At 44.0% G+C, this 13,836-nt stretch overlaps 1 protein-coding gene across 1 annotated transcript; it reads right to left on the reverse strand.

Moving 5' to 3' along the window:
* Positions 1–3,575: 3,575 nt before the first annotated feature.
* Positions 3,576–6,400, reverse strand: LOC109241456. The gene is made up of 4 exons (XM_019408198.1): positions 5,707–6,400; positions 5,504–5,598; positions 5,191–5,425; positions 3,576–3,655 (listed from the first exon to the last, which is right to left on the reverse strand). The coding sequence occupies exons 1-4, from the start codon at positions 6,398–6,400 to the stop codon at positions 3,576–3,578; spliced, it is 1,104 nt and encodes a 367-aa protein (XP_019263743.1).
* Positions 6,401–13,836: the final 7,436 nt, after the last annotated feature.

Raw genomic sequence — 13,836 nt, forward strand, 5'->3', positions numbered from 1 at the left:
ACAGTGAACAATCTAGTGATTTCCCATTTTTATAAGTATTTCAAGTAAATAACTTTCCTTAATTTAAAAGATTTAATGAATGACGGATTGAAATAATCAAAACAAAAGCAGCTAAATGCAATCATAACCGCAGAAATACAACCAAAAATCATGAGTCTACTAGTGTGTGCCAAGACCCGGTGTCACAAGTGTATGAGCATTCTAGTAGAATATACAAAAGAATACTAGTCTACTGTCTGAAATGAAATAGACAGAAAAATATAACAAAAGGAAGACTTCGAGTGCTGCAGAACGTCTCGGAAGGGCAGCTTACCGTATAGTCTCGTGCCCGGAGTCAAGCGTGCGCGCCAAACTGATAACCAGATGTACCTGCTTCAGATCCTGCACAATTAAGTGCAGAAGTGTAGCATGAGTACATAAACAACATGTACCCAGTAAGTATCCAGTCTAACCTCGAAGAAGTAGTGACGAAGGGTCGACTTTGACACTTACTATGGGCTAACAATGATATATAAAAATTATATACTAAGCTTGGATTACATGAATAATACAGAAAGCTCACTAACAGGAAATAGAAGTTACTCCTTTCGCAAATATTAAGTCCCAAGTTTAGCTTCATCATTTAATAGTTTGTATCTCAAGGCATTTAAGCAATATCAATTATGGATAGTTCCAAAGATTTATCATGCGCAAGTTATGTCGAGGTCGTACGGCCCGATCCAACATAATATTTAAACTGTGCACTGCCGAGGGTCGAACGGCACGAACCAAAGATGCATCTATCTGCTACCGAGGCGTTTGGCCCGCTCCACAAATAGAAAACATTTTAAAGAAAACACAAATTCTCTTTAACAGTCAAGTGTTCTATTCACAACTTCAAGTAAGTGAATTTAACCTTTTACAATTCTTTTATAAATTTTCAATATGATTTAAACAATTACTCGGAGCATTTCCCGGTTGTTATGGGATTACACCAAGGCTCTGCGCTTAGCCTGTTCTTATTTGCCTTGGTGATGGATTCTTTGACACACAATATTCAAGGGGAGGTGCCATGGTGTATGTTATTTGCTGATGACATAGTTCTATGACGAGACGAGGGTCGGTGTTAACGAGAGATTGGAGGTTTGGAGACAGACTCTCGAGTCTAAGGGTTTCAAATTGAGCAGGTCTAAGACAGAGTACCTGGAGTGCAAGTTTAGAGCTGAGTCGAGGGAAGTAGGCGGGGACGTGAGGCTTGGGTCACAGGTCATCCCCAAGAGAGATAGCTTCAAGTACCTTGGGTCGGTGATTCATGGGGACGGAGAGATCGACGAGGACGTCACTCACCGCATAGGGGCGGGCTGGATGAAATGGAGGCTTGCATATGGAGTCTTGTGTGACAAGAAAGTGCCACCGATACTCAAAGGTAAGTTTTATAGAGTTGTGGTTAGACCGGCCATGTTGTATGGGGCAGAGTGTTGGCCGGTTAAGAACTCCCATATCTAGAGGATGAAAGTAGTAGAGTGTGGATGCTGAGGTGGATGTGTGGGCACACTAGGATAGACAAGATTAGGAATAAAGATATTCGAAAGAAGGTGGGCGTTGCCCCTGTGGATGACAAGATGCGGGAAGCGAGGCTCAAATGGTTCGGGCACGTGCAGAGGAGAAGTCTTGATGCACCGGTGAGGAGGTGTGAGCGGTTGGCCGTGGTGGGTACGAGAAGAGGTAGGGGGAGACCTAAGAAGTATTGGGGAGAGGTGATCAAGCAGGACATGGTACGACTGCAGATTTCCGAGGACATGGCCCTTGATAGGAAGGCCTGGAGGTCAAGCATTAGGGTTGTAGGATAGGGGTAGCAGAGCTTTCCTTACTTCATACCGGGGGTGAGGCGGGGTTGGATTAGGGTTGATCTTAGATGGCTTGCAGTTTATGTTGAACCCACACTATTCTTGCTGTTTATATTAGACCCGGGCCTTAGACTCTGTTACTATAATGGTTTCTGCTGGAGTTACTAATGAATTCTCTTTTCTTGTTTTTTATTTCCGTCTTTCTGAGCCGAGGGTCTATCGGAAACAGCCTCTCTGCCCTATCGGGGCAGGGGTAAGGTCTGCGTACACATTACCCTCCCCAGACCCCATTATATGGGATTTTACTGGGTAGTTGTTGTTGTTGTTATTGATTTAAAAAATTAAATTAACAAGTAGGGGTGCAAACATTTCAAGTATAACATGGTATGGGTCCTAAACTACCCGGACAATAGCATAATTAGTAGCTACGTACGGACTCTCGTCACCTCGTAGTACGTAGCCCCCACAAATTGGAGCATGTATTAATTATAATTCACCTGTTGAGTTAATTCGCTCTTACAAGGTTAGAAAAGAGACTTACCTCGTCTCAAAGCCTACTTTCCGGTCCAAGATTTGTGCTCAAACCCTCAATTCGGTGTCGAACAATCCAAAACTAATCAAATAGTATATAAAATAATCAATACATGCTCACAAGTCCATATCCCAACTATTGAAGTGATTACCCAACCCTAAATGCAAGATTTCTAAAATTCACCCCCAGGCCCACGCGCCCGGATTCCGGAAATTTTTGAAGAAAGTTGTTACCTATAATCTCATGAACTCAAATATATGATTTTTACTAAACTCCATAACCAATTTCATGGTTAAATCTCATTTTTATCAAAAACCTAGGTTTTCACCAAAACCCATAATTTTTACTAATTTACATGTTATAATCTACCCATAAACTATGCATTTAACTCACATTGTATAGAAATTACTTACCTCAAAGTGCTAAGTGAAATCCCCTCTCTAAGAGCTCCAAGAATCGCCCAACAATGGAAGAAAATGAGTCAAAATAGCCTAAGTCCCGTTTTTTAAAATGTTTCTGCCTAGGTTTGCTTTCATCGCGATCGCAGAAGAAGCCTCGCAATCACGAAGGAAAACAGCCCAGGCCCAGGAAATTTACCCATCGCAAATACGACAAGAGCATCGCGAACGCGGAGGCTTGCTTGGCCTACCCTATGCGAACGTGAAGAATGATCAGCGGCCACCAGCTCAGCCTCCTCTACGCGAACGCGGGCCAGGTCACACGAATGCGAAGGCTAGAGGACCCAGAGCTTCGCGAACACGATCCTGCTCACGCGAATGCAAAGGGAAAAAGCCCCCAGCCTACAGTACCCCAAATCCTCCATCACGAACGCGAATGTCTGACCGCGTTCGCGAAGAAGGAAACCAAAAGTAGAAATCTAGTGTGTCTCAACTCAATTCCGGGCGGTCCGAAACGCACCCGAGCCCCTCGGGACCCCGTCCAACTACTCCAACAAGTCTATAAACATAATACCAACTTGCTCGAACTCTCGAAACGCGTAAAACAACAACAAAACCAAGAATCACACCCCAAAACCAAATTGAATCAAAATATGAACTTCAAGTTTCCAAATCACTCCGAACGCGTCGACTCATACTTAGACTACTCGGAATGACGCCAAATTTAGCGTGCAAATCTTAAATTACATTACGAAACTATTATCGGTCTCGAAATTCCGTTTGGACCTCGATATCACCAAAACCTACTCCAAACCAAATTTAAAAAACTTCAAAAAACTTCAAAGAACCAATTTTCACTATTAGGCGCCAAAACGCTCTCGGGTCATCCAAAACCGGATCTGAACATACGTCCAAGACCGAAATCATCATATGAACCTATTGGAACCGTCATATTTGATTCCGAGGCCGTTTGCTCAAAATGTTGACTGAAGTCAAACTTAGCATTTTTAACCAACCTTAAGCAACCAAGTGTTTCGATTTCAACTCGAACCCTTTCAAATCCCGAACTGACCATCCCCGCAAGGCATAAAATAGTAAAAGCATGTATGGGAAGTCTTATTTAGGAGAACGGGGTTCTAGAAAGAAAAACGACCGATCGGGTCGTTATAGTGTACCCCTTCATTTGCCCCTTCCACCCTTTTTGTTCAAACCCTGCAGCAAAGGTTGTTTAGATATCACATATTTTCTTTCAATACTATGCACTATCTTGTGGTGGTTTGTATTGCTACCAGTCCTTGCCCTTTATGTATATGTGATTTACCTATTTAACCGATAATGAATCACTTTTTTGCTCTATATTCCATACGTACTTTGCCAATGCTGCTTCATTCCATACCAAGTAGTCTTGTATACCTAATCCACCCTCTCTTTTTGTTCAGCAAATTAGGTCCCATGCTACCAGTGGGGATTTGCTCGTGACACTTTTCTCATCCCATAAATAGTTCCTATATATAGCTACAATGTCCTTCATGACCCTTTTTGGTAGTAGGAAGTTGGATGCCCAATATGAGCGTAGATGCAGCAACACTGTATTTACCAATTGAGTTCTCCCTGCATACGATAGGTTTCTGGATCCCCATCCTTTTATCTTTACTAGTATCTTGTCTATCAATATTTCACAATCTACAGCACTTAGTTTCTTTGAGGATTTAGGCACTCCAAGATATTTAAATGGAAATTTGCCTCTCTTATATTCTGTCAGCTCAAATATATCTTCTTCTATCTCTCTACCATTCATGTTAGCATAGAAGATGTTCAATTTATTTACATTAACAGTCGTACTAAATGCACTCGAGAATGATTTGAGCCCCCTTAGCATGAGCATTACTGATGGATAATCTCCTTTACTGAATAGTATCATATCATTAGCAAAATAAAGGTGTGTCAGCTTCAATCATTTGCATTTTGTATGAAAAGAAAATTCTTCCTGCTTAGCCACATGCACCATGATGCGCGTGAAATATTCCATACAAATAACAAACAGTAAATGAGAGATTGGATCCCCTGCCTTAATCCTCTCTTCCCCTTTATTTTGCCATAGCACCCACTATTTAAGTTTATATTTTAACTAGTTGATGTGATACATTCCATAATCCACCTTATGAAGATCCTAGGAAAGTTCAGTGCATGCAACATTTCCTCCACAAACTTCCATTCAATGGAATCATATGCTTTTTTTAATTCCACCTTGATCAAGCAACTCTTAGTGGTTTGTTTCCTATTGTATAATCTGACCAAGTCTTGAAAAATCAATATGTTCTTTACTATTGTTCTTCCAGTCACAATGGCACTTTGATTTTGTGATATGATGTCTGGCAGCACCAATTTCAAACTATTACACAGCATTTTTGAGATTATCTTATACACCACATACAGCATGTTGTAGGTCTATAATCTTCAACTGTTGTAGCATGAGAAGTTTTTGGTATAAGAGTGATCATTGTACTGTTGAGAGCTTTGAGCATTTTCCCAGATTGAAAAAATTCCAGCACAGCTACAGTGACATCCCCACCTACAATGGTCCAGGTATCCTTGAAAAATTGGCTGCCATACCCATCAGGGTCTGGTGCCTTTGTCCCTTCTATATCCCATAGTGCTTCTTTAACTTCCTTTTGTGAAAACTCTCTTATTAATTGGATCCTTTGTTCTTCTGAAACTGTCTACCCTTCTTTGACTATGTGGCTTGCCACATGATCTCTGCTCTGCCGGTCAGTGCCTAGTAGCCTTGCATAGAATTCACTAAAAGCATCAGCTACCGCATATGTTGATGGAACTGTTTCTCCTTGCAAGTTCTAAATTGTGAATATCCTGCTTGCTGCTCTCTTTGCCTTGATCACCGAGTGAAAATAGCTTGTGTTCATGTCTCCATATTTGATCCATTGTATTTTACTTTTCTGCTGCAAGTAGTTTATTTTTGCTTCCTTCCAGTATATGTATTTCTTCGTCAACTCTTTCTCCTCTTTGAATAGCAGTTCATTCCTGGGTCCCTTTTGTATTTTCTCTTGACACTCTACCAGCTTTTTCATGCTTTCATCTTCCTGTTTCTCCACTTCTGCAAACTTGTCTTTATTCAACTTTAGCATCACTTTTTTAAGTCTGTTTAATTTTCCCACAACTTTGAACATGCTTGTCCCCTTTGTTAGTTGTCTCCAGCTACCCTCCACTCTTGTCATGTAGGAATTGTCCATGCTCCACATGTTGTAATATCTGAATATCCTTATGTTAGGAGTACCAGTTCCCTCCCATTTGATCATTACAGGACTATGATCATAATGAACCTCATATGCTGGCAACTTATTCACCCTGTCAATCCTGTTTAGTACTCTATCTGGTCCATCTTGTTTGTTGCTCCATGTATAAAAACACCCCGATGATTTCAGTTCTTTTAGTCCACATTGCTCAACGCATTCCTTAAACTCCTTTATTTTTACATAACTCACCTTACTTCCCACTCTATCCTCTTGATTGAGTATAGAGTTGAAATCTCCCATAATTTCCCATGCCCCTAGCACTTGATTAGCTATAATCGTTATGTCTCTCCACAAACCAGACCTTAGTGCTGGATCATTGAATTCATACACCATTATCACATTAATCACCTTACTTGTGCTACTGTGAGTAATCATACTATGTATAAGCTGTTCTGTCACCTTTTCCACTTTTATAGTAAAGATCTGAGGCTTCCACAATAGACAAATTCTACCTGCATTATGTTTAGAGTGATTTGTAGTATAAGACCACCCTGTGCAAAGATTAAGAGAAGCTTGATTTGCCTTAGCCCTCTTAATTTTTGTTTCCAGGAGCCCAAACAGTCCAACATGTTGTCTTTGAAGGAATAGGTTCAATTCCTTCTGCTTGGTTGTCCTGTTTAGGCCTCTGGTGTTCCAAAAACTAATGCTATCCACTAGGGAGGTGGGGGTTAAGTCCCCATCCTTCCTTGATTTATTACCGTTTCCTTATGATTCCATCTGCTTGCCATTAGACTGCTCCTCACCTTCATTCCTCTCATTATTCCTCTTGTTCAGTTGTGTTACTGTAGCATAGGTGCTTTGATTGTTTCCCCGACCCTTCCATGATTTTTTTCCCTGTACCACTTTCCATGCTTCCTGCTCTTTTTTGCTATTTCCTGCCTCATTCTTAATTCCTTGTGTCTCCTGCTGCTTGTCTTTAGTACTGCCATTTTCAATTGAGTGATGTTACTTGCTTCAATGTTCTGTTGTTGCTCAAATGGTCCCTCCCCCTCCTTGGATCTATCTGTATTCCTTCTATTGCCTGATTCCCTATTAATTTCCTCCCCCACTTTGGTCTGCCTTAATTGCTTCCTACATTCTTTGATATAATGTCCAAAGTTGCCACATGATTTACAAAATACTAGTTTCCATTCATAACTAACCTCTTGCTCCATGATCACTCTACATTCATTCTCAAACATCACCATATCTGGATACATCGGTTTGGTTCTACTTCAACCAGAATTCTTGCATATTGCAACCTCTCCTTTTGTGTTGTTGTTCTGTCTGCTTTCAGAGGATTGCCCAACATTCCTTCTATTTTTGTTAGATTATTTTGTCCCCAGTATTTAATATCCAGGTTCATCAATCTAATCCACACAGGAATTTTATCAACCACCTGCTTGTCAAGTCCAATATCAGGTCTCCATACCATTGGTTTTTTGTCGAACGTTCTAATTCTTTCCTCCACCGTCTTTTCCTTGTTCTCCATTGAGTTAAATCTTACTATGAAAACACCCCTATTTACTTGAGCTATTTTATCAATTCCCGGTAATCCCATACTCTTTTAAAGTAGCCCTCCATAATTGTTTGTGATGGATTTGAACCCAGCACGTAACAAATTACAGCAGATCTCCAGTAGATTATCTCATCTTTTATGTCTTCCATTGTAATTTTTACATTTTCTCTCAATTGCTCCCCTTCCTTCCTGGTTAGGTCATACCCTTCACTCTGTTCTCCTTTTCCTACAATTCCACTCCAATTCTCCCATAATGTTTGTGCCTTTGCATGGCTTTATTTTCCTACTGATTCCGTCTCACTTCCCTCTTCCTCCATTAGATCTGCCCACGATTTCATTGCCGGCGCGTTCTCCACCCTTGTTGATATCGATGCCATAGTTCTATCCAAGTCTAATGGATTTATTCCTCGTATTGCATTGACATTTTGGAATTTCTTTGCCTCTGATGATTGTGGAACTTTTTTTAGATCTCTTCCTGTTTGTGGTAAGTTGTACGATACTCTCTTCTCCTCCAGATTTTGCCTTCCTCGCCATATCAGCTACTACTGAGAGGAGAGCTCATGTCTAGAGAGAGAAAGTTTTTATTTTACATCATATTGCATGTTATGATATCTCTTAACCATAAATCCTATGCAGAAATGAAGTGAAAGAGTTAATCAGATAAAAAGTAAAAAGGCTTGGATGACATTATTAAGGAGGAAGGATTAGTGTATGTGGAGTTCAAGACAAATGAAAAGTATTGGACAAAAATTAAGGAAGTGTTATTTATAAGACATTGAATAATTGGAGGTTATGGATTTGAAAAGTCATAACTCTCTATGAAGAGGTGTGAATGAGTTACGTTATGGTATGGATTTTTTTAACAATTTAAATGGAAAAAATAAAAGGAAAAAGTCAAAAAAAATGAGAAAAAAAGATAAAAAAGGATTTCTACACTATAGAGATGCCACATCACCTCCTTCATATCCCTCCTTTATGTATATACTAGTGAAGTTGCCCGTGCTTCGCGCCAGTATAAAAGATATCATCGGTGAATTTACAACATAATGTTTTTGAAAACTTATTTATACTCTTCCGTAAGGAAAGCTCTTGTCATTCATTATTTCACCTTTTTGGGCTGAATGAGAGTTTTGCATTAACTATGAGGGAAATCCCAGCAAAAAAGGTACGATTACGCCGTAAAGGAGCAAAAAGGGCCCTTCTAAAGCTTCATGAGATGTCTTCTTTATCTAACCTAACATTCCACTGAATATTTCGATAACCAATTTAAACATTGTGATTATCTTCTTTTTTTGAAACAGTAGAAGAAATACGGGTAGACCATGTTGTAGCATAAGTTTATGTATATAGTGGATATTGTACCCCCATCAAATTTCATATTCTGAAGGGTTAATGAACAATCACAAATAATTATGATACATCAACAATGCTTCTTGTTTGCTCAAAAGTTATTACATACCTTATGAGTATAAAATAATATAAATAAATCACAGAAAAATCATAGCAAACCGTAATAATCCGTTGGACCAAATGAAGGAAACGAAAATAAGTACTAAGGGTTAGGGGAGAAACATTAGAAGCCTTTATTGATAATATTGGTTTGGTCTGCCTCTCCATGAAGAGGTTCAGAGCCTTACAATGGTGTTCCTCTTGCCCATAATATGGGTATCGTTGTCTCTTTTTTCTCTCCCAATAGTGGCGAAGAAGAAGTCCCCCTTTCTAGGGTTTCCTCTCTTGGTATTTATAGCTGTGAGCTTCGTGAGCTGGCAATAAGTGGCCGTGACCACGTTGGGATTTCGCCTTCATGGTGGCGGATGGGCCGTGGCCTTGTTGCTCGAATCAGATGAGGGTTGAATATCGTTAATTCTGAGTGGTCGTACCACTAATTAATCATGAATTAGCTTAAGACGGGATTAGCTTCGTTAATTATCGTGGGGTCGGATTCTGACCCATACAGTTAGTCCCTTCGCTTATTGAGGTCAGGCCTTGGCCGAGCTCGATGAGTGGATTCCATCGATTGTAGTTTGAGAAACTCGGATAGGGAGGTCGACCATTGCTGCGGTCGAGGCCGAATTACCTTTGGCGATGGCCCTTAGCCTTGTAGAGTATTAGTGTTTTGTTATTGTGCTATCAAGTCGCCGTTCGATCGAAGTTGGACTCTCCTCCTTGGCGAAGGTACTTGACCCTTTAACTTAATTCGAGTGAGGTCGAGCTTTGTTGTGCTCTGATCCTTACGTTTGTTTGGGAGCATACCCGTCTACCATGGCGGACGGATCGTATGTAGTATGGCCGAGGGGAGTAAGGGCATGCTCGATACATGTTTGGCAGCGTCCAAAATTTTGAGGGCGCGCGGAATATCTCCTCAGCGTTCATAAGTCGTTACAACCATTTCGAGGGCGAGACGCCGGTTGGCGACTGAAAAGCTACTTCATGGAGCTTGTCATAATGACGCACGTTTCTGTAGAATCGAACCGGTGTGCGGTTGGTCATGTAGTTAATGGTGGCTATTGGGGTTCATGAAAGCCACTTGCGTTGCCTATAAAAAAGAGCTGAGGCATTCATTTTTCATATTCTCATTGTTTGTCTGAGAGAGATTCTGAAGAAGCTTTTCTTCCTGCTAATTCACCTTCATCTTTGTTCTTCGATTGACGTAACTTCCGTCTTCGTCCCTCAAACTTTGTTTCTTTCTCGTTATCGAATCAACAATGGCAGGCAGTTCTTCCCAAAACGTTCTTCCGACGAATCTTCCGGTTAACTCTCCGGTGACTGAAGAGCCATCTCCGGCAATGGGCGGTGCAGAACTGGTGGAGACTGATGAAGTTCCATCGGTTGACGAGATAGTATCTCTGCCCGGAGGTCCGATGACTGATTTCACTGCCGATGGCGGGGAGGATCAGGTGGATAAAGCCCCATTAATGGGGGAGATTGGGATAGCCCAACTACGGAAACAAGGGGTCATCCCCAGCTACGCTGACGTCGTTCTTGCTAGAAGCGAGGAGAGGGTCCACGCTGACCGCAGGGGATACTGCGTTTTCTGCGCCTATCCCTCCAAGTTGGGGTTTAAGCTCCCGCTCCCAATGCTAGTGGTTGATTTTCTGTCGTTATTACGGGGTATGCCCGGGTCAGCTTACTCCTTCTCTTTATAAATTATTAGCAATGCTCATCAAATACGCAGAATTAGCTGGTAGGGAGGTCACGCTGCAGCATGTGCTTAGCCTCTACGCTCCCCAGAGAGTTCGCGGTACCATGATTCGAGCGTGCCCTCGCGGGACGAGGGGCCTGACTACAAAACTGGATGACGAGGTCGACCCTCGCCCTTTTGAGCACTTTTTCTACAACAGGACTGAACATTTAGTGGTGTGCTCTACTGGGTTCCCAGAGGCTTGGAATCATGCACGTAAGTTCTTTAATCGTCAAATTCCCTTTTCCGCCCCTCATTACGTCTTGTGCTCATAAACATTAACTCGTATCAATTTTGCAGCCGAAAAGTTGTCGCCGACTCCGTTAGCTGGGATTCGCGGATGGGTCGAGGCCGTGCTCCCCTATACGGTGGGGATACGCACATGGGCGTCTTTCTGGAGAAGCATGGCCGTAGGCCTGCGGCAGGTAAAAAATTAATTTCTTCTGTTCCGCTTTGTTTCAACTCTATTCATCAACTTTGTTTTTCTGTGATCAGGGAGGGCACGCCGCATCAGGGCCCCTCAGTTGGCCTTCCGTCGGCCGGGTGCAATTGCTCGACTTACTGCGGCGCCGGTGTCGCGCCCAATATCGAGGGCGGCATCAGTTGAATCTTCAGCGGTTCCTTCTCCAGCACGGGCCGCACTTCGGGATGAGGGGCCATCAGGGGTGGTGCGCCCTAGAGCGGATTCGCCATCAGATGGGGAGGAGGAGAGGCCATTGATAAGGCATAGGGCCGTGTTCACGCCGGCTCCTCCTGCGGTAATTAATTTGGACTCCCCCACGGCGGATGCGGAGCGGAGTGTGGCTGCGGCGCCTGAACCTGAGGGTGGACATACAATGGGGGTTGCCCCGGTTGGCTTATGCCATGATGATGCCGTCGCTTCGGCGACTCAATTGGTGGTTCCAGCCGCTGAGACGGGAGGTAGTTCCTCAACGGCTGCTAATGTTGGTGAGGCAAGCGCTCCTTCGGTGGCTACAGCATTTGGTTCTACCTCGTTGGTGGCGGAAGGAGGAAGGGATGCTGTAGAAGATGAGTACGAGTCCGAATCCGACTTGGACCCCGACGACGTCCGTATATTCCGGGAAGGCTTCACCAATTCAGTGGTGCGCGCAGAGGGGCGATCTCGCTTCATCGAGGTTCCCACGGAGTTGAACTTATTGCTCCAAGGGGAAAGCTTGGTGCCGCAGTTCGAGCTGCTATGCTCGGAGGCCGAGAATGCGTCATTGAGGGGCGTTACGGATATCGGACTGATGAATGAAGTGGCCGTGATGGGCTTGAGGGTATGTACTATTACGTCGCTTCGCTTCTTCTTTGCCTTAGTTTGTTCTTTATCTTAATCGTTGTATTTTCTTTGCAGTCTTATTTGTTGGAGGTGGAGAGCATCCGTCGAGCCAAAGTTCGCTCGGGGATATTTTTGCGAGCGCTGGAGAAGTATCGCCGCTACCGAGATCAGTGCCGAGAGTTGCGCGTGCGCTTGAGGAATGATCCCCGTAGCCGGGCCTTGGTCGAGGAACTGGCGAGGCGGGAGCTTTAGATGCAGCAAACACTTGGCAGAACGAGTGCTCTCGAGGAGCAGCTCCGCCGGAAGGATGAGGAGCTCGAGGCGGTAAAGAGAGCCGCAGCTGATTGTGAGCGCCAGGGCCAGGCTAAGGCGGCGGAGACCGCTGCGGCATGGGGCGGGAAAGTGACTGCTTTGGAGGGCGAAGTCGCGGTATTGAAGCTTCAGGTGAGGGATGCCTCGTCGAGGGCTGGGGCGTTGACGGAAGCTATCCGCGTGCACGAGTCCTAACGGGCGTTGGAGAGGGCTACTGCGGCCTTTAGAGAAGCGAGTATCGAGGAGCGGATCGGTGTCTTTGAGCAGGACGCCCAAGTCATGGCGGACCGGATCACAGCCTTAGAAGAAGAGAATCAGCGCCTACGGGACCAAGCCGCTTTTTCCAGCCAGGCTCGCGAACTTTGGGTCTTTGCCGAGGCCCAACGTGATGTATATAAGAATTTGTGGGAGGCCGGCATCGTGACCAAAGCTGCTTTCGAGGGAGCGCGTCAAAAGGCTCGTGAGGCCCGTACCGACTGTGGTTTTGACGCGGCGACGCCAGAGGCTGACGCTGGTGCAGATGGTGGCGCGGATGGCGCCGAGTAAAAAGATATGCATTTTTTCTTGTTTTTCTTTTCTCTTTCCTTGTATTGATCGACCTTGGCCGGGTGTAAGCAGGGAAGACCCGCAATTAACTTTGTAGATAAATGAGATCTCCTTTCCGTTATTTGCCTTGTGTCTGTTTTGTACCTTCTCTTTTTCCCCCTTAGATTTTTCTTTGCATGCGCTCGAAGGGGTGATTTGCCTTCGAGTTCGACTCTGGTAGGCATGCTAGTTTTTAATTGTTGACGCCTCTTCTTCTTCGACTCGGGGTGAGCAAGTCGGAGCCTTTGCTTGGCGATAGCGGCACTTAGCCTTAGTCCCAGTTCGGGCACGGTCGAACTGTCGGCCGTGATGACAGAAACGCGGCCTTGTAGTTTGACCGGGGCCGGACTTTACGTGTCCCCAATCTTAGTTTGAGTTGGGAGTACTTACTTGAAGGGCGAGGGTGCCTAACCTGTGCCTCGATTCGTTGGAGGTTGGGTTTCGCTGAGTTCAATGATGAAGGCGCTTGGTCCGAGTCCTGGTTCAACTGTTGTTGAACTTGTTAGATTTGAGGACGAAGGCGTCTAGCCTTATGGTTCAAGCGAGGTCGAACTCGTTTGATTTGATGGCGAAGGCACGTAGCATGAGTCTTGGTTCGACCATAGCTAAACTTACTGGCGAAGGCGCATGGGCTTGATTTTATGGCGAAGGCGCGTAGCCTGAGTCATGGTTTAACTGTATTTGAACTTCTTGGCGAAGGTGCATAGCCTTGATTTAATGGCGAAGGCGCATAGCCTGAGTCCCAGTTCAACTGTTGTTGAACTTAGTCGATTTTGATGGCGAAGGCGCATAGCCTGAGTCATGGTTCGACCGTATTTGAACTTATTGGCGAAGGCGCATAGCCTTGATTTAATGGCGAAGGCGCATAGCCTGAGTCCCAGTTCAACTGTTGTTGAACTTGGTCGATTTTG

Source organism: Nicotiana attenuata, unplaced genomic scaffold (assembly GCF_001879085.1).
Source record: "Nicotiana attenuata strain UT unplaced genomic scaffold, NIATTr2, whole genome shotgun sequence".
NCBI lineage: Eukaryota > Viridiplantae > Streptophyta > Magnoliopsida > Solanales > Solanaceae > Nicotiana > Nicotiana attenuata.